Source organism: Micropterus dolomieu, linkage group LG18 (assembly GCF_021292245.1).
Source record: "Micropterus dolomieu isolate WLL.071019.BEF.003 ecotype Adirondacks linkage group LG18, ASM2129224v1, whole genome shotgun sequence".
Taxonomy (NCBI): domain Eukaryota; kingdom Metazoa; phylum Chordata; class Actinopteri; order Centrarchiformes; family Centrarchidae; genus Micropterus; species Micropterus dolomieu.
Genome location: NC_060167.1, coordinates 23,057,977 through 23,079,794, shown reverse-complemented (window position 1 = coordinate 23,079,794; position 21,818 = coordinate 23,057,977). Strand labels below are relative to the sequence as shown.

The 21,818-nt window shown below is 40.4% G+C and overlaps 2 protein-coding genes across 8 annotated transcripts in view; both read right to left on the bottom strand.

Annotated features, from left to right (window-relative positions):
- The window catches only part of dip2bb (disco-interacting protein 2 homolog Bb), a 47,131-nt gene extending 35,942 nt beyond the window's left edge, over positions 1 to 11,189 (bottom strand). The window contains exon 1 of the mRNA XM_046076398.1: positions 10,856 to 11,189. Coding sequence (XP_045932354.1) covers positions 10,856 to 10,940 — 85 coding nt within the window. The 5' untranslated portion in view covers positions 10,941 to 11,189. The remainder of the gene's footprint in view (positions 1 to 10,855) is intronic.
- Positions 11,190 to 14,405: 3,216 nt separating this feature from the next.
- Positions 14,406 to 21,416, bottom strand: atf7b (activating transcription factor 7b). 7 transcript variants are annotated; one of them, XM_046028889.1, is made up of 12 exons: positions 21,318 to 21,416; positions 20,212 to 20,273; positions 19,711 to 19,807; positions 19,384 to 19,529; positions 19,144 to 19,281; positions 18,879 to 19,036; positions 18,422 to 18,518; positions 18,158 to 18,277; positions 17,835 to 17,984; positions 16,743 to 16,931; positions 16,504 to 16,609; positions 14,406 to 16,355 (listed from the first exon to the last, which is right to left on the bottom strand). In XM_046028889.1, the coding sequence occupies exons 1-12, from the start codon at positions 21,322 to 21,324 to the stop codon at positions 16,120 to 16,122; spliced, it is 1,506 nt and encodes a 501-aa protein (XP_045884845.1). In that variant the 5' UTR covers positions 21,325 to 21,416; the 3' UTR covers positions 14,406 to 16,119. The 7 variants fall into 7 exon arrangements, with proteins under 7 accessions (XP_045884845.1, XP_045884843.1, XP_045884841.1 ...); XM_046028887.1 differs by lacking the exon at positions 21,318 to 21,416 and adding an exon at positions 20,572 to 20,906 and having other exon boundaries at positions 17,835 to 17,957; XM_046028885.1 differs by lacking the exon at positions 21,318 to 21,416 and adding an exon at positions 20,572 to 20,905 and having other exon boundaries at positions 19,156 to 19,281.
- Positions 21,417 to 21,818: the final 402 nt, after the last annotated feature.

Genomic DNA, 21,818 nt, shown 5'->3' with positions numbered 1-21,818 from the left:
TAAGTAAAATTATGTGTCTACGCAGGGGGTTTGGGGGCAGGTCATGGGGGCACCACATGGGCTGTGTCCATAGCAACCATGCCCATGTGGTGCTGCATGAGGGAACATGAGATGTAAAACCATGGTGATGATACACTAGCACTATGCGATGAGGACAGCTGCTGTCACATGAAATGCATTAGGAATATACAGTAATGTGCAAGAGTTGTAGGTAGGTGTGGAAGAAATTAAGAATGCTTTCAAAAACAGACATGTTAATAGATTATATTTATTAATTAACAAAATGCAAAATGTGAGTGAACATTAAAACAAATCTATATCACATCATTATTTGGTGTGACCACTCTTTGCCTTCAAAAAAGCATAAATTCTTCTGGGTACACTTGCACAAAGTCAGAGATTTTATAGGGATATTGTATGGTGTAAGAAACAATTATACCAAACAGGTGCTAATGATCACCGGGGTTGGGTATTGAAAACCGGTTTCAAGTTGGAACCGTTACAAAATTTCCAAGAACCGTGGATTTGTTAAGACACGTGTACTTCCACTGCTTATCCATTCCTAACTTTCAGTGCATATTTCAGTCGCTCTCCAGATTGAACTACAGTGAGCATTTCACAGGCCATAAAAGTTGCACTTATCTGTCAGGACCTGCTACGCGGACCTAATGTCACGTCATCTGTTACACTGTACATTCTCAAAGCATGCAAGAAGAGAGTACTTCAATTTACATTCCTGGACCACGGCGGACCTAAGTTGGGCTTAGCTTCAATTAAAAAAGAAAAACGACACAGGAAAATGCAACACCTGTTGTAAGGATATTTCGTGCAAGGGAGGAAGCATCTCCAATATGATGAAGCATTTACTTCAACATGGCTTCAACATGTGTTCCCTGATACAGCTAGTGCTAACAGTAGCAAAGTCTCATGCTGACATTCCCCTTTTATATTGAAGGTTAACTAATGATGTCTACAAATTATTCCAATATATATTTTTCTTAGATACGAGTCCCAAGAGACACCCCTCAAATACAGAAACTCCTTTCACTTTAGCCATTAAGGGGAAGATGAGCAAGGAGAAAGTGAATGAATGTCACCAAGTGGTGACAAGATTTGTGGTGAAGGGGTTGGAAAAGATTTGATAAAAACTGGATTCAATAAGTTGAACTGGAAATGACACATTTGAAATGATCACCAATTCAATGTGTAGGTTGAAACACAATCATTAAACAGAAACATCTGTGTACAACTGGGTGAGGAACAGCCAAACTCAGCTAACAAGTTGAGGTCTCTGAGGACAGTTTACTGTCAAAAGTCATACACCGTGGCAAGACACAGCAACAAGACAGAAGGTAGTCATACTGCATCAGCAAGGTCTCTCCCAGGCAGACATTTCAAGGTTTCCAGATGTGTTGTCCAAGTTCTTTTGAAAAAATAAAAAATAGGCAATGTTGAGGACCATAGTGGTCGGCAAAGGAAACTTACTGCACCAGATGAAAGACACATCATGTTTAATTCCCTTCGCAATCGGAAGATGTCCAGCAGTGCTATCAGCTCAGAACTGTCTACTGTCCAGAGAAGTCTGGTCAGAAGTGGCATTTATGGAAGACTTGCGGCCAAAAAGCCATACCTCTGACATAGAAACAAGGCCAAGTGACTCAACTAAGCAGAGAGACACGGGACCTGGAGTGCAGCTGGTGCTCTGGACTGATGAGTCAAAATTTGAAATATTTGGGTGTAGGAGAAGGCAGGTTGTTCACCGAAGGGCTAAACAGTGGTACAAGAATGAGTGTCTGGCAACAGTGAAGCATAGTGGAGGGTCCTTGCAAGTTTACGGCAGCATTTCTGCAAAGACAGTTGGGAATTTGGTCAGAATGAATGGCCTCCTCAATACTGAGAAGTATAGGCAGATACTTATATCATGCAGTACCATCAGGGAGGCATCTGACTGGCCCCAAATTTATTCTGCAGCATGACAACAACCCCAAAACACACAACGAAGGTCATGAAGAACTATCATCAGCGTAAAGAACAACAAGGAGTCCTGGAAATGTTCGTATGGCCCCCCACAGAGCCCTGATCTCAACAACATGGAGTCGGTCTGGGATTACATTAAGAGAAGAAACTGAGGCTGTCAATATCCACAGAAGGACTGAGGGTCGATCTCCAAGATGTTCCTTCAAAGACTATGTGCAAGTGTACCTAGAAGAATTGATGCTGTTTTGAAGGCAAAGGGTGGTCACAGGGCAATAAAACAGTAACGATAATTAATGCGGTTAAATTTTCACTATACAATATAACAAATGTTCAATAAATGCTCGATTTAATTAATTTGAGTCACGAATGAATTAGCACTTAATGTTTATATTAAGATAATTATTTTGTTGAGGAAATGGGACTGAAAAAAGATTTTATCATAATTGTTTTGAATGTTCTACCTCAGATTTGTTAAGGGATCCACTGTTTTGGTCTGTTGACAGAGAGTACAAAGTAACACGTAAGCTAGAAGAAAACTGGAATTGGATTAAGTGGCGGTTGATTCACTGTGTGCTGCAGGCAGTCTAACTGCAGCTACTTCCACTTGGCACTTTTTAATAATTCAGTGAACAGCAAAGTGACCTGACCACTACTTAATCCTCTCCCTCCACCGCTGTCATTTCTTTGAGTTGTGTGACTTTTGGTTACAAGCTGCAGACATAAGAGAACAAATAGATGAAAGGATGGTTGATTCTAATTACCAGAGGGTTTAGTGAACCACAACTTTAAAGCCAAATGTAGTTGTGAGCCCACCTGCAGTTCACTGTGGACTTCAAAGTGAGGTGGTTTGTCTGTCATGTGTGTGTCTGCGTGGAGGCTTGCGCTTGAGTCTAAATTATTCAGGATTTTTTTGTACACAATGCTTCAATGCATCCTGTGTTTATGTGTGTGTGGATCTGTGTGTGCATGGCGAAATTAGATACATAGGGTGTTATATAATAACATTTTTTAAAAAGGAATCTTGTTATTGTGTTTCTGTGTGACATGGGTGGCAGAAGAATCTTTTTTGTGGTGTAAAACCAAGTCTGTTGCCCAGAGCGCTGGACGGAGATCAGAGTACAGCTCCTCTGCAACAGTTAATGAGCTTTTAAATAGATAGGCTAAATCAGCTTCCTTCCTGTCCCTGTCAATGCTGCGTTTACAGACATCCACAAACAACGGTATTCATAGGCACAGGGAACACACACACACACACACACACACACAGTTTTCCACCCCATCAGCAGTAAATTATAGATTTGGTTATATTTTAAATGCGTTTTTAAAATTATTTTTATTGTTAACAAATCCAATGAAATGACCAAAACCATCCATGAACTGATCCTTCCAACACATATTTTGTATATAGCCAAAGCCTGATATATTTTATTCATCTGTACTACAGAGCTCCATTGTTGTCCAAAAACTATTCACACAAAAGCACATCAATGAGCCACATTGTTTCCCTGGGTGTTCCTTCATTATGATGGACCCAGCAGTTTATTCCCCATTAAGGCTGCAACAAACACAGTTTTAAAAGTCACAAAAATTCTCAAATAAAGGGGCTCTATGTAGTTTTTTAATGTAATCACTTATTAATAAATCAAGGTTTTTCTGCCTTATTGCCAATGGGCTCTAACCATACTTAGAACTGAAGCATACGCCTGTTTTCTCTGTTGCTTGCAACAGCCACTATTCTGTTTTTAAAATGAAGGCACTGGGTCGGATTCAGCTCTGTGCGTGCTCCCGAGCTTCTCTCCCACTACAGCAACAACACTGCAGCTAACGACATGCAGTCCTCTAACACAATAAAACAACCAGCTCCCAGCACAACACAGACTCCAACACAAACTCCACGTGAGGATAAAATCAACACTAAAGGTTTATGTGCTGAAGCCTGTCAGGCCAAACAGAATCAGAAGATGTCGGTGAAAACTGTAAACATCAGAAAGGCTGGAGAAACACAAAGAGAGTCACGTTAGCTCGCCGGCTAACGTTATCTGGTGCAATACAAAATATGTAATGTTATGGCTTTCCACATTACTTAACCAGCTAACGCGCTTCATATTACTATCCTGTGTACCATCGGTATTATGTCAGAGTGTTGATTTAGCCTGCAAGAAAGGATGTAACGGTAGAAAGCAAATGTGGAGCGATTTGCAGCAGCCAGCTACATTATCACGGATCTACCACTGTTGGCTTGGTAACGTTCAATTTAGATTTATTTGTGGTTTTACCGATACTCGTGTACGCAGCTTCTCCACCTCTCAGTCGCTGTAACTTATGTGAACCACATAATAAACAATAGTGCAGCATAATGGAGTTGGACAACAACACAGTGGAAGACCCATTCACTACAGTAATGTTGCTTACTGCCTGTTGTAAAGAGTGACACAATCTCAATATAATATCCAGTCCAGCTCACTAAAGGTTTTGTTATCATCCAGTACATTTAGCTGTGCTCACATTGCTGAGCCTCCTGTGAAAGACACACAAATCATAATGTTAGTTAGCGGTTGTGTTTTGGATTATGCTCGCTCATGAGTCAATCTTAAAACCGCACAGCTAGTGGCTGCTGAAAACTACATATTACCCCTTTAATCAATAGTATTTGTTATAAAAATGTCAGAAAATAGTGAAAAATACCCAATATAATTTCCCTGGGTTTTCCCAACCAAAACCTATCTTTTCCTTTTCTATCATGTTTGACGAAGAATAGCATCAAGTAATTTGAGAAGGTGAAACCTGAAAATGTTTGGCTGAAATAGTCCCCAACAAATGCACTATGTACTCCTCGTTGCGTAATGTTTGCTAGAAACTACAGTGCCCAGGTGTTTTAGAAAGGAAGAAAGAAAAATATTATTAAATTCATTATTAAATTCATTTTTTAAAAGCACCGTTTTAGGAATGAATGGGCTTAGGGCTGAGTAACACAGACAAGGTAGTGAAGTCGAAAAGTATTGAGAGATAGTCTAATGCTTTGTTGGTTTGGTTTGGTTCTCAATAAGTAAAAGGGACACATCTTTTTTATTTAGATTAGATTAGATATTAGATAGATACTAAAATAATACAGCAGTAGGGGGAACAAAAAGTGGTGGTGTCAGGGTGGGTGGGAGAGATATCCCCAGCAGCAGTCCTGGCACAGGGTGACTCACAGGCTAAATGAACCAGGCGTGTTGCCCCCTGATGCTCTGTGACCTAGATTGAGAGACGCAGGCAGGACTGTAATCTCTCATTTCTCTCCATCTCTCGCAGTATGGAACAGGCTGCCGAGATGAAAACCTGCCTCTCATCCGCAGCATCGCAGACAGGCGGCGGGATGGACGCTAGTCAGTAGCAAATCCACACATCCACTTACTGTATCGGCCCCGGCAGTTACAGCAGAGAACGAGACAGCAATCACATTAGGGAACACAGAAGATGACTGCATTTACCTGCGCAATCTGTGTGTGGAACTGTCTGCTTTCCTGGAGACATTTATAGTCACACAATGGGACCGTGCAGATGGTATGCATTAAAGGTTATGAGTAGGGCTGTGTATCATTTGAGATGTTCTGATCCTAGAGCGGATATAACTTCTGAGTTTCAACAGCAATACTGAAACAATACGTTTTAGCCACGCTTGCGGCAAGGCTTTAGGGATGGCAATGGCGGTCTGTTGCTTGGTCAGTCTGCTGACTACTATTGGATGGATTACAATGAAATTTACATTCATTGACTTGTTCTCTAGAAACTTTAAATATGTCCAGTATTTTTCTTCATGATCAAATATCTGCTAAATTGATGACATTCCCGTCAGCCTCCGCTGCACTTGTGTTTAGTGCTAATTAGCAAACACACTTAAATAAGATGGTGAACATAGTAAACAGTATACCTGTTAAACATAAGCATGTTAGCATTGTCAGTTTCAGTATGTTAGCATGCTAACAAGTGCATTTATTACAGCTGCTAGCATGACTGTAGACTCTTGTTCATAGCAGGGATTCAGCCCGAAAACAACCCTGGGGACGTGCCGTTTAGGTACTAGTGAGACAATGAAATCTGATCCAGGAAGTCCATTTGGAGTAAGAGATTATCTGTTTAAAGGCTTATCAGAAGCCAAAACACTGCACAACAGTTTGTAATACTCAGAAAGAATTTTAGTTAGTTATCATGGCAGAAACGGTAGTATCTTTCATCACAACTATGGTGAGGTAAACAGAAGAAATACATCATTCATGTTACAAAGTAATCTACCAACAATGCATGCTTGCATGGATGTGATTGGCCAATGGGCAGCCCTTTGCCGGAAGTCTTCTTGCTGAAGTTGATCCTGGTCAAACTTCTCAAATGTTAAATGCTGTCTAAACACAGACAGCCATACAATAACTTTGCCAGAATAAAATACTGGCAACATAGACAACACAAAATAAGTAAACAAGACTATAAATCTGACCAGACATTTGCCAACATTCGGTACTTGACAGTTTTTGACACTGAAAAGACACATTTCTGAGGTCAATGCCATGCACCGCCTGTCCTCTTGTATGAACAGCATCTGTGCAAAGCATACTGGTCCTTTTCACTCTCTGTCACTTTCACACACTCGCATACACAATATAAATACAGGAGCTGCAGACACTACAATGCCCACACACTCCCAAGCTGAGCAGCTTTAACAGTTGTGGTTTAGTGCTCTAAATTCCAGTCTGGCTCAATCACCAACTCTTTGATCCCCTCAATGGCTTTCTTTGTGTCCCTACAGTCACAGAGGTTAAAGTAGGTGGAGTTTCTCTCTTTCTCCCTCTCACATACACACACACTTGCACACAAATACAGACAAACACACACACTGCAGCCCACAACTATCGCTGTGAAAAAAAGTGCTGATGCATATTTTCTTCTGTTTGTTGCTAGGGGAGTCCCATGTAGCGGGAAAACAATGGGATAATTGTTACCATGTAAAAGATATCCATGAGAAACTTTAAGACTCGTTGGTTGGCCAGCTGCTGCTCGAGCAGACGGCGAATGCACTCATCGCACTAGAAGATGTGGATACAGGAGCGGGGCATCTGGTTAGCACCGAGCCATTTTATACGCAAAAGAGTCGTCTCTGATCTAATGTTACAAATGACAGAGCTGTCGTCCTCTGAGTCCCCAGCAGAGGGAGGGACAGTCCGGGGGTGTCACTTTACCACTCTGCACACTTTAGCCTCAAAACACTAAAACTGTCTCTGTACTCAGAGACATCTACATCCTGACCTGAGTCAATTTATTACCTTGAGACCTGATAAATATATGAAGAGACTTTTACTTTGCAAAAATAACAAGTAGCATTGGAACGATTAGTTGATAGAAAGAAAATTAATTGGCATTAATTAGGATAACTGAGTAATCACCTCTGTTTTATATCACTGACATTTTTTATTCATTCATAATGGAAATAGTCTTTCAAACTAAAGACTGACAAGGCGCTACTCTACTCGGTCTATTCCAGATATTTAATTGGCTCTAGACTGTTAAATTATTCAGGTCTGTTATTCCACATTTTCACTATAGACTTGACTCAAAACTTCTGAAGACTTGAGACAACTGCGGCTCGTGCAAAGTTGACTGAAACCATTTCACAATCAAAAGCTCCCTATTTGGGCTCTATGGCACTCACATTACACACAGCCTGTGCGTAAACAAAACAAGGGCTTTCGCAATCACACCACAGCATTCAAACAAAAATCTACACCAGGTTAATTCATCTGTTCCTTTACCTGCCTCACACCCCTTACAAATGAGCAAGTAAAGTGGTGTTGGATAAATACTGTTGTTCATTTACAATAACTGTATTTCAGGACATATTTTACACTTGATTATACAGCGATATCCCATCATCCACTGCCTCTCACCCATGTTAAGTGAGTTGAACACAGAGTGAACATCCTCCATTATCCAGCCTCATTATCACACATTTAATTGCTGTCTATTATTAACCAGAACACACACTCAACTCTACAGTAGCTCAGGTCAAAGCATTACACAGGCTGACTCCGTTACACGTAGGGCTGGGAAATAAAACAATAATGACAATTATCCCAATATAATTTTCCTCAATAACAATTTAACAAATGTTAAATAAATGATCAATAAATATTTGCTTTAATTAATTTGAATGACAAACAAATTAGCACTTAATTGTTCTATGAAAATATTTATTTAAGAAAAGGAACTGTAAAGAAAAAAATTCTGATTTTATCAGAATTGTTTTCAATGTTCTATCTCAGATTTGCGAAATGATCCAATGTTTGGCATCAAGAGTTTGTCATGTTCTGACCATAAATAATAATTTAAACCACATTTAACTATCTGGTCTCTTAAACTTTCACTCAGGAGCAGATTTTTGCTTCTGACTGAAAGCCTTTAAACTAGGGCTGCACGATTATGGCCAAAATGATAATCACGATTATTTTGATCTATATTGAGATCACGATTATTTTGATCTATATTGAGATCACGATTATTTTGATCTATATTGAGATCACGATTATTTTGATCTATATTGAGATCACGATTATTTATCACGATTATTCATTGACTTTTAGGGACAACGTATTTTTATTGCACTTTCAAATTTAAATAAACAGGGAACTTTTCACATCCATGATGTGCTGCATTTCTGCTAATGTACAAATCTTTGCATGAAAATAAGACTGGTCCTTAAAGTGCATCATCTCCTAGAAGAAAAATGTAAAAAACATTTTACCCAGAAAGTCCACACGGTTTTGTCCCGTCTTCTGCACAGCGTTAACTTCCACTGGAAACGTCTCAGCATTTCAGGAGCTGAGCACATTGTTGCTATTTTGTCCTTTTTGTGCTTCTACCTATGGTTTCTACTCTGCTTACCAGCAACGCTTTCTGCAACCCATTTTTTCCCCCGGTTGTCTGCCTGACTGGATGCTATAGGGAGTATTTCAGAATCAGAGCGTTTTGCCTGCCTGATTTTGCTGATATGTTTAGATTTTGTTGATTTGGTAATCAGTACTTGATTTTTTTGCTTCTTCTGTGATATAGTAGGCAATGTAGATAAAAGGTTCTTTTATTGTTGATTTATGATCGGGAGTATGCACAGGGTGTTTTATTTTGAAAACTGACTGGATTCTCTATGCCATTCTGTATCTGACTTCCTGCCCAGTTTGATGTACTCTGTGCAGAATGAGATGGCTTCTGTCAAAAATAGACTTGTGTATTCTTCGGAGAGCTGCATCTGGTAGCTTCTGGGACAAGCTGAGTCTGATGGACTCCCAAGCATTGACTAGAAGGGCCGCGACCAGCTCCAGCAGCCGCGGCGCAGTGGACACATGCAGACTCCTGGACTTCTCTGGACTCTAGCAGCAGGAGGGTGCCTGCACGGCCAAATCGCCTCGTTGGCTCTAAGTTTAGGAAGTGCTTGATTTGATATGCAGCAGAGTTTTCCATGAGCGGAGCACGCATTTTAAACAGCGATATTGCAGTCGATCAAGTTCATTTAATTGCGGGAAGCTAAAATCGTAATCGCGATAAATATTTAATTAATTGTGCAGCCCTACCTTAAACTTAAAGGAAACAATTATTTTACATTTATCGTGATAAATATCGATATCAAATGATGAGAATTTTTTTTATCTTGATAACATTTTTGGCCATATCGCCCAGCCTTAGTTACACCCCGTTAATTTGACTAATAAATAACAACATGAATGGCATACTGTCGAGGTAAATTGATACCTTTGAACAGGCAAGCTATTAAAGGAATGGGTATTGCTTTGTTTACATAACAAACTTTCACATATTGTAATTCATACAGACACTAAAGTCACATGTCCTGTGTTGCCTTTTCATGGACAAGAGAGACATGTACCATTACTAAAATCAATAAAATAGATTGAACAAGAGCACACTGCACAGTAATGATGGCAAACTGTTTCCACATAGGTTTTCTCATGTAATGTGAAGTTTCCCCAGTCCTCTTAACGTGGGCAGGACACAGAACAGTTTCATGTATCTGTGCGTGTGTGACTGTCTTGTAATAGGGACTGAGGCATCATTAGTGCCCCCCCCCCGCCGCTTGCATCTCCATGTGAAACATAACATTGCTCATCCACCCCCGGGCACCTGAGAACTGCACAGCACCAATCAAGCTGCTGCACTGTGATTCACAATGTGAGGAGGAGACTTGCATAACAGCCAGCACCATATTCTCAGTCCATAGTCATTCTTATAAAACAAATAACCCTGCTGTATCAGGCTGCAGTTTCCGGGTTCAGGGTCTGAGAGCAGCAGCACAGGTTGAGTGTTGGAAGTGCCATAGCATCATTTGGTTTCCACCAATGTCTGAGGCCACACACACACACACACACACACACACACACACACACACACACACACACACACATGGCCTCTGGGATGACAAACTTGACCCATTTTCCTCCACACAAGTCTATATGCTTATATAGCTGTGATGATGAGTAATGTATGACATATACAGACAAATCATGTGGATCAAAACAAAAAAATTTAGGTTTAAAAAAAAACCCTAAAACATGCCTGATCAGTAATAGACATTGCTCATATCATGTATCACAATCTATAAAACTAAATGCCTCTAAGATAAAATTAAATCAACAAGGATACTTGATGGAGAAATGACAGCTTAAAAAGGGATTCAGTGTGTTTTTAACTGTGCTCGGATCAACTGCAGCAGCACTGAGACTCACCCAGCTGGCACAGGACGGCTGTTTGTGGCTGATTTCAAATAAACACAATCAAGATCCGCACTTAACTTCCGTTTGCATTGCCTCCAACTATTAACCCGCTGTATAGAAAACCGTACCTTCGGATAGCTCCAGATCCAACTCTGCCAGCTGGTCCCTGACCTCTTTAGGCAGAGCCGACAGATCAACGCCGCGGTCGGCCATCGTTGGAAGCACAGCAGCCTGCGGGATGTTTGTGATATCTCGGATGACAGCGGGCACAGTCCAGCATGAAGCTAAGAAAAAAAAAATCAACGTGTAATAGTGGTGGTGTTTACTCCATTATCGCGACTCCCCGACACCGCCATGACTGTGGGAGATGGGAACAACTCGCCAGAGGAGTCTGTCAGTCACATGACCAGGGCTGATGGTAATTGCTGTGACAGGATAGTGGGATAAAGCTGACTCTCTGCTCCCTCTGCTGTTGTGTTTTTACAGCTGAGAGAAGAAACAGCATTCATCCGGATCCAACTCACCTGCCTTTCATCAGCTTTTCACAAGCATCCGATTATTTCCCGAAAAATAACTATCATGATCTCTAAAAAAGGTATTTTAATAGCCTTTACAGCTGTTCTGCAGGTATTTCAGAATCTTTAAAGATTATTATAACTATATGGATGAAGAATATTCCACTTGCTGCACAATAAAAAATTCAGTGGAAGATTTTTAACCCATTTCTCAAGTTGCCCGCTCTTGCCTCACTAAACACAGATGGCGGCCGGAAATGAATGAATGTCCATGCCCAATTTTTACAGTTGAAAATTTTTTTAATGTTTTATGACTGGTTTACTTGTATTTATATTGATGTTAGGCTACACTGTTGGCTATAGTTTACAATTTTTATATAAAATAATGTGCAAACAAAAATGGCCAAGAATGTAATTTTTGTCATTTCAGAAAAAGGTTAAAAATACACCAACTTTAGGTCCATGTTTTATACAATAAGCTATATGTAAAAACCATTAAGCAGACAGAGTATTGTTTGGTCTATGTGGTCAGACGAGTTAATCCTGCATTAACTGAATTGTTGGCCACATGGGGGCAATGGAAACAAACTGTAAAGACAACATGTTAGCAACTTTTAAGTGAAATATAGTGAACGTGTTAGCAAACAGTTTCTCATTTACACATCAATCAGATACAGAGCAACATCAGCATTCGTTTGAAGTTGTGTTTATTGAAATATTTTACATGTATACTCCTTTTAGTTATGTTTTTGCTCTTCAGCAAAATGTTAAATGTTCACCTGCTAATCAATAACTTTGTCTGTTTGCAGGTGCTGGGCAGGTAGTGTACAGTGTAGGGCTTTCCTCCAAAACCAGCTGTCTGCTGCAGCTGATAAGGAGGCTATGATTGGTGAGGCTGAACCAAAACAGTAAAGGTGTGTGGTGCAAAACAAGACATCTGTAAAACACTCCGCAGAGCTGAGGGGAACTGCAGAGGTGGATCTCTGAACGTTATACGCAATGTTGGGCAAATTACTCAGAAATTGTAATATATTAGTTACTTATTACTCCTTAAAAAAGTAATATTATTACTTTACTTATTACTGGGTGATAGAAGTAACTAATTATGTTACTCGTTACATTATTATATAACTTTCCAGTGTTTCCCACAGACAAATGGAAAGCGGTCCGCGTTGATAATTATCAAAATTATAGGCTAATTATGGGAAACACCGCTTTCACTACCACCCCCCTTCACCCCCAAACAAAGTCTCTCCCGACTTTTTTACTAACATCATATCCATAACAGCAGCAAGGAGTGTGGTTTTTACAAAGCATATAGCCTAGGCCTAACATTTCTTAACGCCACCGGCTGAAATAAGCGGTTTTACTGCACATGTAGCCTATTTATAAGAGCAGTATTCAGCAGTTACAAAACGTTACGTTAAGTAGGCTACCACACTCTCCCGACGAGTCCAAGCATCAGTGACCGCACCTGCCGGAGTTTCTTTCTGCAAGTTTCACGTCGCTGTGCTGCTTCAGCAGATGCTTCAATAAATCAGATGTAGAATAGACGACAATGTTCTTTGCATCTTAGACTGTGACACAATAATGGCAGCAGCTACTTACAGCTGTGGACAGAACGCCTCTCTCCCTCGTTCTCCATTCTTCCTTTAGTGTTTGGCTATCAGCGGACATGAACAACAAAGTCCGGTCCCGCTGAGCTGGCGCAGAGTCGTGGTTAAATCCACCAAGGATGGCGCGTTCAGTAACGAGTAACGCAGCGTTTCTTGCCTCAGTAACTAGTAATGATATTAACGTTTTAGAAAAGTAATTAGTTACTTAGTTACTGGAAAAAGTAATATTATTACTGTAACGCGTTACTGCCCAACACTGGTCATATGTGTTTCCAGCAAATAGTCATATGATCCATATTAAAGCTGCTTTAAAGATGTTGGAAATATATTAAGGAAAATGTTGCTTAACAACCTTCTTGGTTATTTCTTCAGGAAAATGTGTGCTTAGCTCTGTGATTTCAAATGTAATGGTGATACTCGAGTAGTGGTGGATGTAAGTAAATTTACTCAAGTAACTTAGGCTACTGTTAAGTAAGTACAAATTTTGAGGTACTTGTAGGCTACTTGAGTGTTTTTCTTTTCGTGCCACTTTCTACTTCTACTTCGCTACATCTCAGGGGGAAATATTGTACTTTTTACTTCACTAAATTTACCTGACAGCTTTAGTTACTAGTTACTTTACACATTAATTAAGAATTTTACACACAAAATATATGAAGAATTTATAAATATTTTGTTAAAAATTAAACTCCCCAACAGTTTAAGTACAGTTGAAACGATTAGTCGATTGACAGAAAATTCAGTGGCAACTATTTTGATCGTTATTTTTCATGTAAAAACATTTATGTGACAGCATTTCTCACTAGTTTCAAAATTTTTACAAACCAATCAATCAATTAATGGAGAACATAATCAGTAGATTAATGCATAATGAAAACAATCATTAGTTGGAGACTTTTACAAAATGTGTGAGTAATAATAATCTCATGATATATAATAGTTTAACACTCACAGGGGACATTTTTCTTTCTGTATGGAGTATTTTAATTTTTAATACTTTAAGTACCTTTTCCTGATTATATATTTAATTAAAGGTTCAGTGTGTAAGTTTTAGTGGTAATTGCAACCACTGGCTCAGTCACTGCTCCCTTTCCAAGTGTGTAGGAGAAGTTACAGTGGCCCGACACACTCTGTCGGCTCTAGGTGTGCTCGTCTATTTGGCCAAATTTGACTTTTCTTCTTACTTCTAACAAACCAGACGACGACTACTACTTCTTCTTCTTCTTCTTCTTCTTCGTACATAGTGATCAAACTCTGTAGAGCAATTTGCGCAACTTTCATGTAAGGGGACCCTAAAGATACCTTAGAATGGCTCATTCTAAGGTAATAAAAACATAACGGTTCATTATGTAAGGTCTTCACACACCACTGAAAACATAGTTATGTGTATTATACTGCATTTCTGTCAATAGATACTCCTAAATATTACACACTGGAGCTTTAAGTAACATTTTCAATGCAGTACTTTTAACAGTATTTTTACAGTGTGGTAAAAAAAACTGATGAGAGTCACAAAGTGGGGGATAAGTGAAAACATGCAGATGAGCTTTTCTTTTTCATTAATTTATTTTATTATTTGCCAGAGACAATATATTCATTAGTTGAGACTATACACAAGTAATTTTTCCCATCTTGAGGCCTGAGTATTTGACAAACTCCCTCCATACAGAGATCTTTGAGACATTTTTTTCATGTGGTTCAACATCTGTTAAACAGCTAAGACATCTACCCTCTTTACCAAAATAAAGGGACATACTAACACATGATGGAAAAAACCTAACATGTCCACAGAAAAAAAATAAACATCTTACAAACAAAGACATGTTATAAAAAAAACATCCAGAGTGAAAAGGGGAAAAAACAACATGATAGTCTTGGAAGTACAATGTGGTATAAAATAAAAAGCGTTTCAAAACTTAAATTTCAAAAGAAGCACCTCGCACAAGTATTAAGTCTGCTTCATGATACAAGACGGCTTTTCAAATGTTGGAAAGCACCGAAGACTAGGACATCTGTAATTCAATACAGATGTGCACTAATCACCTATCTCATTCATTCAAGAATATTCATCTTCACATTTTCTCTGGTCACCTCATATCTTTAGCTTTCAACTGAAATAGACCAAGCCCCTCTAAGCGGCCTACACATGTCAGCTAAATGCAAGAACATTGATATTCAATAGAAAAATATATTGCACTACTCTTTCCTTAACTGAAATGCCATGGAAAATTATTTAAAATCTATTATGTTTGATTCTGATTTAAAGGCCTTCTAAAGCTAACCATTTCAAGGGTGTTACATTAGGACTGAGGATGGAATCCTTACATAACAATGATAATTTTTGCATTGATAATTTGATGCTATAAAACAGAAGAAAAGCAGATCAATATACAGTGATAGTATGGTGATACAAACAGTGGTATTCTTCAGCCTTGAGTAAACCATGCAGTCAATAGGGTTTGATACATACACGACTAATGTAATGACATCCATTCCAAAATGGCTTAAAAAGGGTGGTAAAAAAAGTCAGGCACACACTCACAGGGCAAACTGTGTACACATCTACAATTTGGTTATTATTCAGTCAGCTGACTAAACCATCATGTGTATTTAAGGAGAACAAACTCAAAAGGGAGATACAGACAGAAAACTTAAGGACATGTTGAAAAGTAAACAAAAAAAAGAGCATTAGCAACACTCTCCAGGTTGCCTTTTACTGCAATCAGCCAGCCAATCTCTCACTGTACTTTCACTGCATCAGCAAAACATTATGAAAACAACCAGTATCAGGCATAAAAGTATTTTCTTCCAAATTAAAAATACTAGTAAAATTATCAGCCTGTAAAGCAACCAACCTCATCACAGCCAGTGTGTGGGACAAAGTTGGACTGAAGATGCATTTTTAAGTGAAATGAAAACAAATTTTCACAAAAACACTTTTCATACTTTTCATCCCAATCTAAAACCTTTTCCAACTGCCATACCTGAACAAGAAATGACCCCAAACCCTGCAGAGTGAGTGTCCGACGTGTTATTCATATTTACATACAGAGAGTGACGAAGCTTTCTGAACAGGGAGCCTGCTGGGACTGGAGGGTTGACGGAGGCACTGTGCCGTGTCTTTGTGTGATTATCATTGGCTGTGAGGGGAGGAGAGTATCTTAGTCTGGGGTTGAGGGCGGGTCCCTCTTTTCAAATACTTTGCACTAGTCCGGCCTCCAAATGCCACTCAAGTTCATACTGGCCACCTGCGTCAGCACATCATCTTGGGGCTGACTGTGACTGCGACGTCATTACAATCCCTCCCGGATGGCCCGATCCCATGCCGGCCAAGACCGACATAGCCACCGCCTCTGCAGCGCGGACGCTCAGCCCGTTGATGGTGGCCCCTGGACTGGATGCCGAGGCGGGAGGTGATGGCCCGTGCTGGATAACTGCCGCCGGGGAGCCGATGGGTTCAGTGGAAGTATCCCTGGAGGTTTCCTCTCCTCCTGCAGCTAGAGACAGAGACAGAAACATTCACCCTTAGAGAGGTGAGCGAATAAAAAGAATACATTAGATGGATGGGGTGATAGATGGATCCTGACAAAACAAGTAATACAGTGCAGGACAACTCGTTGATCAGTTCCTGACCAAAATGGTTACCTAAGAACGCTGCCTTCTTCTGCATGACAGTGACAGGGCAGTCTTTGTGGGCCAGGAGGAGCTGCTTCAGCTGGGCCACCTCATTCCTCAGTAGGGTAACTTCATTCTGATGGCAACACAAAACATATAGGATACAAGTCATTCCCAGCATGCCCCGTCTTGTCATGTTATCAAGGAGACCAATCTGTGTGCATGTTTAAGTAATTGATACAGCCCTGAGAGGGAAATGGAAGACTCACCGTCAGGGACACATTCATGTTGGCGAGATCATCTGCCTTCTTCTCCAAAGAGTTAACCCATATCTTCCGTTTTTGCCTGCAGCGGGAAGCGGCTGCCCGGTTTCTCTCCAGAAAACGCTGCCTCCTCTCGTCAGGGTCCATTTCTGTAGCTCGCCGCCGCCGGCCTCCTGTTGGCTGAGCAGGGGACACCTGGGAGAAGGCGGGAGGAGGCTGTGAATACTTTTAGGTTACATGGCATGTCCGGACCTTTACACGTGGAATTACAGAAACTGCTTTTCAGAAAGATGAAGATTTGAACTTTGCTTTTGGCATAGAAAGTTTTGAATGACTGCATTTGTGCTACGTACTTCTAAGAATAAAATGAATGTTAATAGCAGACAGAGTAAAACAAATGTGATCCCTATGTGGGGGCTGAAATGTGAATGTTCATTCATTCATCTTTGACATTGAAATATCAACTTGTTAACATTCCTTAGAGGTGGGGTGTGCGATTCTAATTCAATACAAGTCTTTTTTATTTAATTCAATGAATCTCCTCAGGGTCTGCGCACTGAAAAGAAATCTGGTGTTCGTACACAGCCCTGGCCTAAATGGCAAACAAAGTGGGTTGGACTGAGCCACACAACACTATTCTAGCCATGATTTGTGTGTCAGGTAGTGTTAAATTACTCTCCCACGGACATTCGGCTTACTTTTCAGTTTGCCAAGACATGCTGTTGTTGTGATATTAGCTATAGTAGCAGGAGAGTAGTATTAGTAGTATCGCTGTCTGGAGCTGGTGTGCTGGCTCTGGGACCATCTCGTGCACTCTGCATGTTAGCTTCACAGCAGCAACTGTAGCAGCAATTTGCTAACCTTTTGTATGTGAAAACTACACCAATAAAGAACCCAAGTGAATCCAAACATTTAACTTTACCAGGGCAGGTCATTCAAATGTTAACATAGAATAGAAAAAATTATTTGCAACCACTTTCAGTCCAGTATTTTGTAGCAAAAATGGCTAAATATGATATAAATTCACGTCATTCAAATATTCCTTATTTAGTAGGCAAAGGGGGATCTGTATGTAAGCTTCTGCGGCATATGTTTTACCTGGGGTTGGGCAGGTGACGGTGCATCAGAGTTTTGAGTGGGTTGCTGGCTCTGTTCCTGCCGCTGAGGGACAGCAGGGATGGATCCTGCACCCCCACCAGCTCCATCTTGTGCGCCTGGGCCCTGATGAGTTAGAACGGCCTTCAGTCGCTACAAAGACATACAGACAACCTCCATGTAGGTCAATTAATGTTAAGCCTGCCAAAAGAGTTGTTAATTCACATGTAGTATAATACATTTAAAGTGTAAAGCTGTTTTACAATATATGTAAACATTTCAGAGCCTACAGCTTACAATCATGCCAGTATGACTGATCATCTCACCATCTTGGTCTCGGAGTGCAGGCTATACCCAGACGGGGAGGACGACCCACTGCTGGCCCCTCCAATTGGAGGTCCTGGAATCCCGGGGATGTTTGGCACTGAGTTCACTGGCCGTGCAAGCTCCACATTACAACAAACAGCCAGTGAGAGAGAGAGAGAGAGAGAGAGAGAAACAGGGGGATATGGTAAAAAAATATGATATAAATTATCATTTACAAAGTATCATTAGTTATATTTCTTTTCCAAGTTTTGAAAATGACTTACAGATATAACTGAGGTCATCTGCACAGGACTGGGCAGGAGAGGGACTGTCTGCCCATTGGGTAGGTGCCTCACAAGTGGATAAGAGCCTGTTGGGGAGCTGTTGACAAAATCAGAAACTTGTAAATGTCTGCTCCTCCATTCTGTGCCCACTGGTGTCTAGAGAGGGCATTTAAGGCTTGAAGTGGGGCTATAAAATGTTCCAACAAATGTTCAATAAGCGTTTGACTTAATTCATTTGAATCACGAACGAATTAGCACTTATTTTTTCTTTTAAGATATATATTTTTTCTTTCAATCTTAATTGTTTTGAATATTTTACCACAGATTTGTTAAGTGATACACTGTTTGTCATGTTCTGGCCATAAAGAACAGTTTAAAACCACAGTAAACCATCTGGTTCCTTCAACTTTCACTCATGATCAACGTTAAAAGAAGATCTAAACACACTGTCGTTTACCCAAGCTGTCTGTTGGAGGGTGGAGCTTGCGTGATGACAGATGTTGGAGACGGCAGAGTTGGGTGTAGTGGGTCATTACTCATGTGAAGAGGAAGAGAACCTGGACGCACGATAGTCGGAGTGGGGGCAGAGCTTGCCACAGGCTTTGTGAGAATCTCCTGTTGACAAATCAAACAATACTATTTATTCTCCATTTATAAATGCATAAATAGGTAAACCAGCATGCTGACCACACAAAGCACACATTGTGAACAATGTGTCGTACCTTGCCTCTCACCCTCGAGTCTCTACTGTCATCTGACATGCTGGACGAGGAATCCGGACTTCCGGGAGAGGAAGAATCAACTTGTAAAGGACCCTCATCCTCATCTTTTGCTTCAGATGGAGTTTGTAAAGGTGCAGCCTTAGAGCAGAGAGGAAAAGAAAATATAGCCTAATCTCAACTAATAAAATGGTGATATCATTTTTATCTGAATAATCAATGTGCCATAAATTGAACATGTACATTCGTCATTTTTCTCACTGGGTGTTTTATCCTCTGCTCATCTTCGTGTGCTTTGCAAAACTCCTGTTCAAAGGAGCTGGCTAGCTCATTGAATAATCCAACCTCCTCACAGTTCTTCAGGAAACGTGTGGGTGTGGGAGTCTGGTCTGCAAAAAACAAAGAAACCCAACAAACAGATTATTACATTAGTCAAGAGGACAGAAATACCTCCTTCCCATCAGATATTATTGTAGTATATCAATACAGGTATTCAGAGCATTGACAACTTTATTACTCCTCAATTCAGCTTCATTTAACAAATATTAATGTAAATTGTAATGTCATTACCTGCAATGATAACAGAGTCTGTTCTGGCAGGACCAAATTTCAATGTCATTTCATGTTTGTGTTTGTGGACTGACAGGTGATCTTCATTTGTGAATCTCTACAAAAGAAACAGCAGATTAGAAAAATACAGTAATTTAGTATTGATGTAAAGAATATAAAGTTGAGCATCAGTGTATCTACTGTGCTGCTTACAAATGACATCAAAGTAACTTAATTATAGATGATGCAAGGTAAATAACAAGACCTGCTTCCTGTGCAGATGATCCACAGTGAGGTAGGCCACTATAAACACAGTTGTCTTAGTGCCTTTTTACTATCTACTATTTTGGCAATTGTACAGGACCTTAACTGCAAGCCAAACTGCAGAGACTCCATGTAATAAGGTAATAAGAGAGGCAAGGACTTGTTTCAGATTTCTAGGCTGGATGATCAGGGGTGTCAAACGAAAACAGAATGGATGAGAGTGTTATGCATATGAATTTATGCATTGAGAAATCATACCTGCCCACATCCAGGGGCATTGCATACAAAGGGTCGATCATCCCCCATCTCAGACAAATGTTCTGCAAAAGACAGCAAAAACTCTTTATTGGTTTTATTCATTTCTGCATATGAAGGAAATCAAACAGCTGATGCTCATGTTAAAAAGATGTTTCTGGTAATGGCTGAATGTTACTGAATGCTTCATAAGTGTATAATAGAGTTATCATTGATCGATACTGGCTGTAGGCCATTGACAAATGTAGGTATCTTAGCCTGTGTTTGTATGTATCAACCAACAGCATCAGTCTACATGACATTAATGCCATGCACCTGTTGAGAACTACAGTCTGTTTAGCGCCATTAATTGCATATGCTCACCTGTCACCAAGAACATAAAAAAAACATGTGACAACTGCCGCAAAAAGGGCGATGACCGTCGGCCTGTTTGGACCATTTGCTTCGGCCTCGGACGATCGAGTCCTAGCGTATAACGGGAGCGATGAGGCAGCAGAGCAAAGACAAGCTGGCATGCAACCTACCCTACATTGTCACCAAGCCATTAGCGTTAGCTGGCTATCACTGTCGAGGTGGTGCGGCTATGTAATATAGCTAGCTAGGTGGCTGAGGTTGCGGACTGTGGATTGGTTAAACTACAGTGCCAATTATTTGGCTAGCTGTGACTTTATGAGAAATGGGCCTTAAACTAGCATAATCTTATCGCCAACCCCTACCAAAACATTTGTTTCCGACACATGTCAGTCGTGTCATTATACCGAGCGTGGAAGCTAACATCATGGACACTAATAAGAGATAACAGACGGCCGGATACGCCGAAATGTGTAATGTAGCTTACCACTCACAACACAGCTAGCTAAGCTAATGCGAACAGCTAACCGTAGCTACGTTTAGCTTAGTGTGAGTTACCATAACGTTATGCAGCCTACGGTTCACAGCTCCGCCAAGTTAGTAGCTAAACGTTAGCACGCTAATGCTAAAGAGAGCTGTACTCATAAACTGAGCAACGATCGCGTGAAAACATCACATGCTTCATGAATAAGTGACTGAATATATGTCGCTAAAAATCAGATTTGACGTTAGATGAATTTAAATGTTAGTGAACTCACCCGACATTTAAACAGCCTCTTGACTCCCCCCTCCCTGTTGCCTGGCCGTTGTTGACACTCTGACACTTCCATTAACAAAACACCGCGAGAGCTGGAGCTCGGGAGAGTATTGCGTAACAGGATTGATGTCAGGGTGGAAAACGTAAACGTGCAGTCGAAACGACCAATATTTAACTCAATCTTTACATTTCATTTGTACGGTAGTATTCCACCATTACTTCATGTCGATACAAATGCTATTCCGCTGCATTAGTGCCACGCGTAAATTAAATCTTCTGAACAAGCTCACAAAAAGATCAAATATGCTTAAGAGTTACATAATGGTCAAGGGTATTTCCGGATGGTTACTTGGCAGATGACATGTTAAAATCCGTTCACAAATCCTCTCTGGTGCGGTGTGGTGGGACATAAATACTGCCCATGTCTGTCACTGTCCTGTCTGTTGTGCTGAAAAGAACAAATTCCAGGTTTAAAAAGAGGCAAAGCAACAATTCACACATC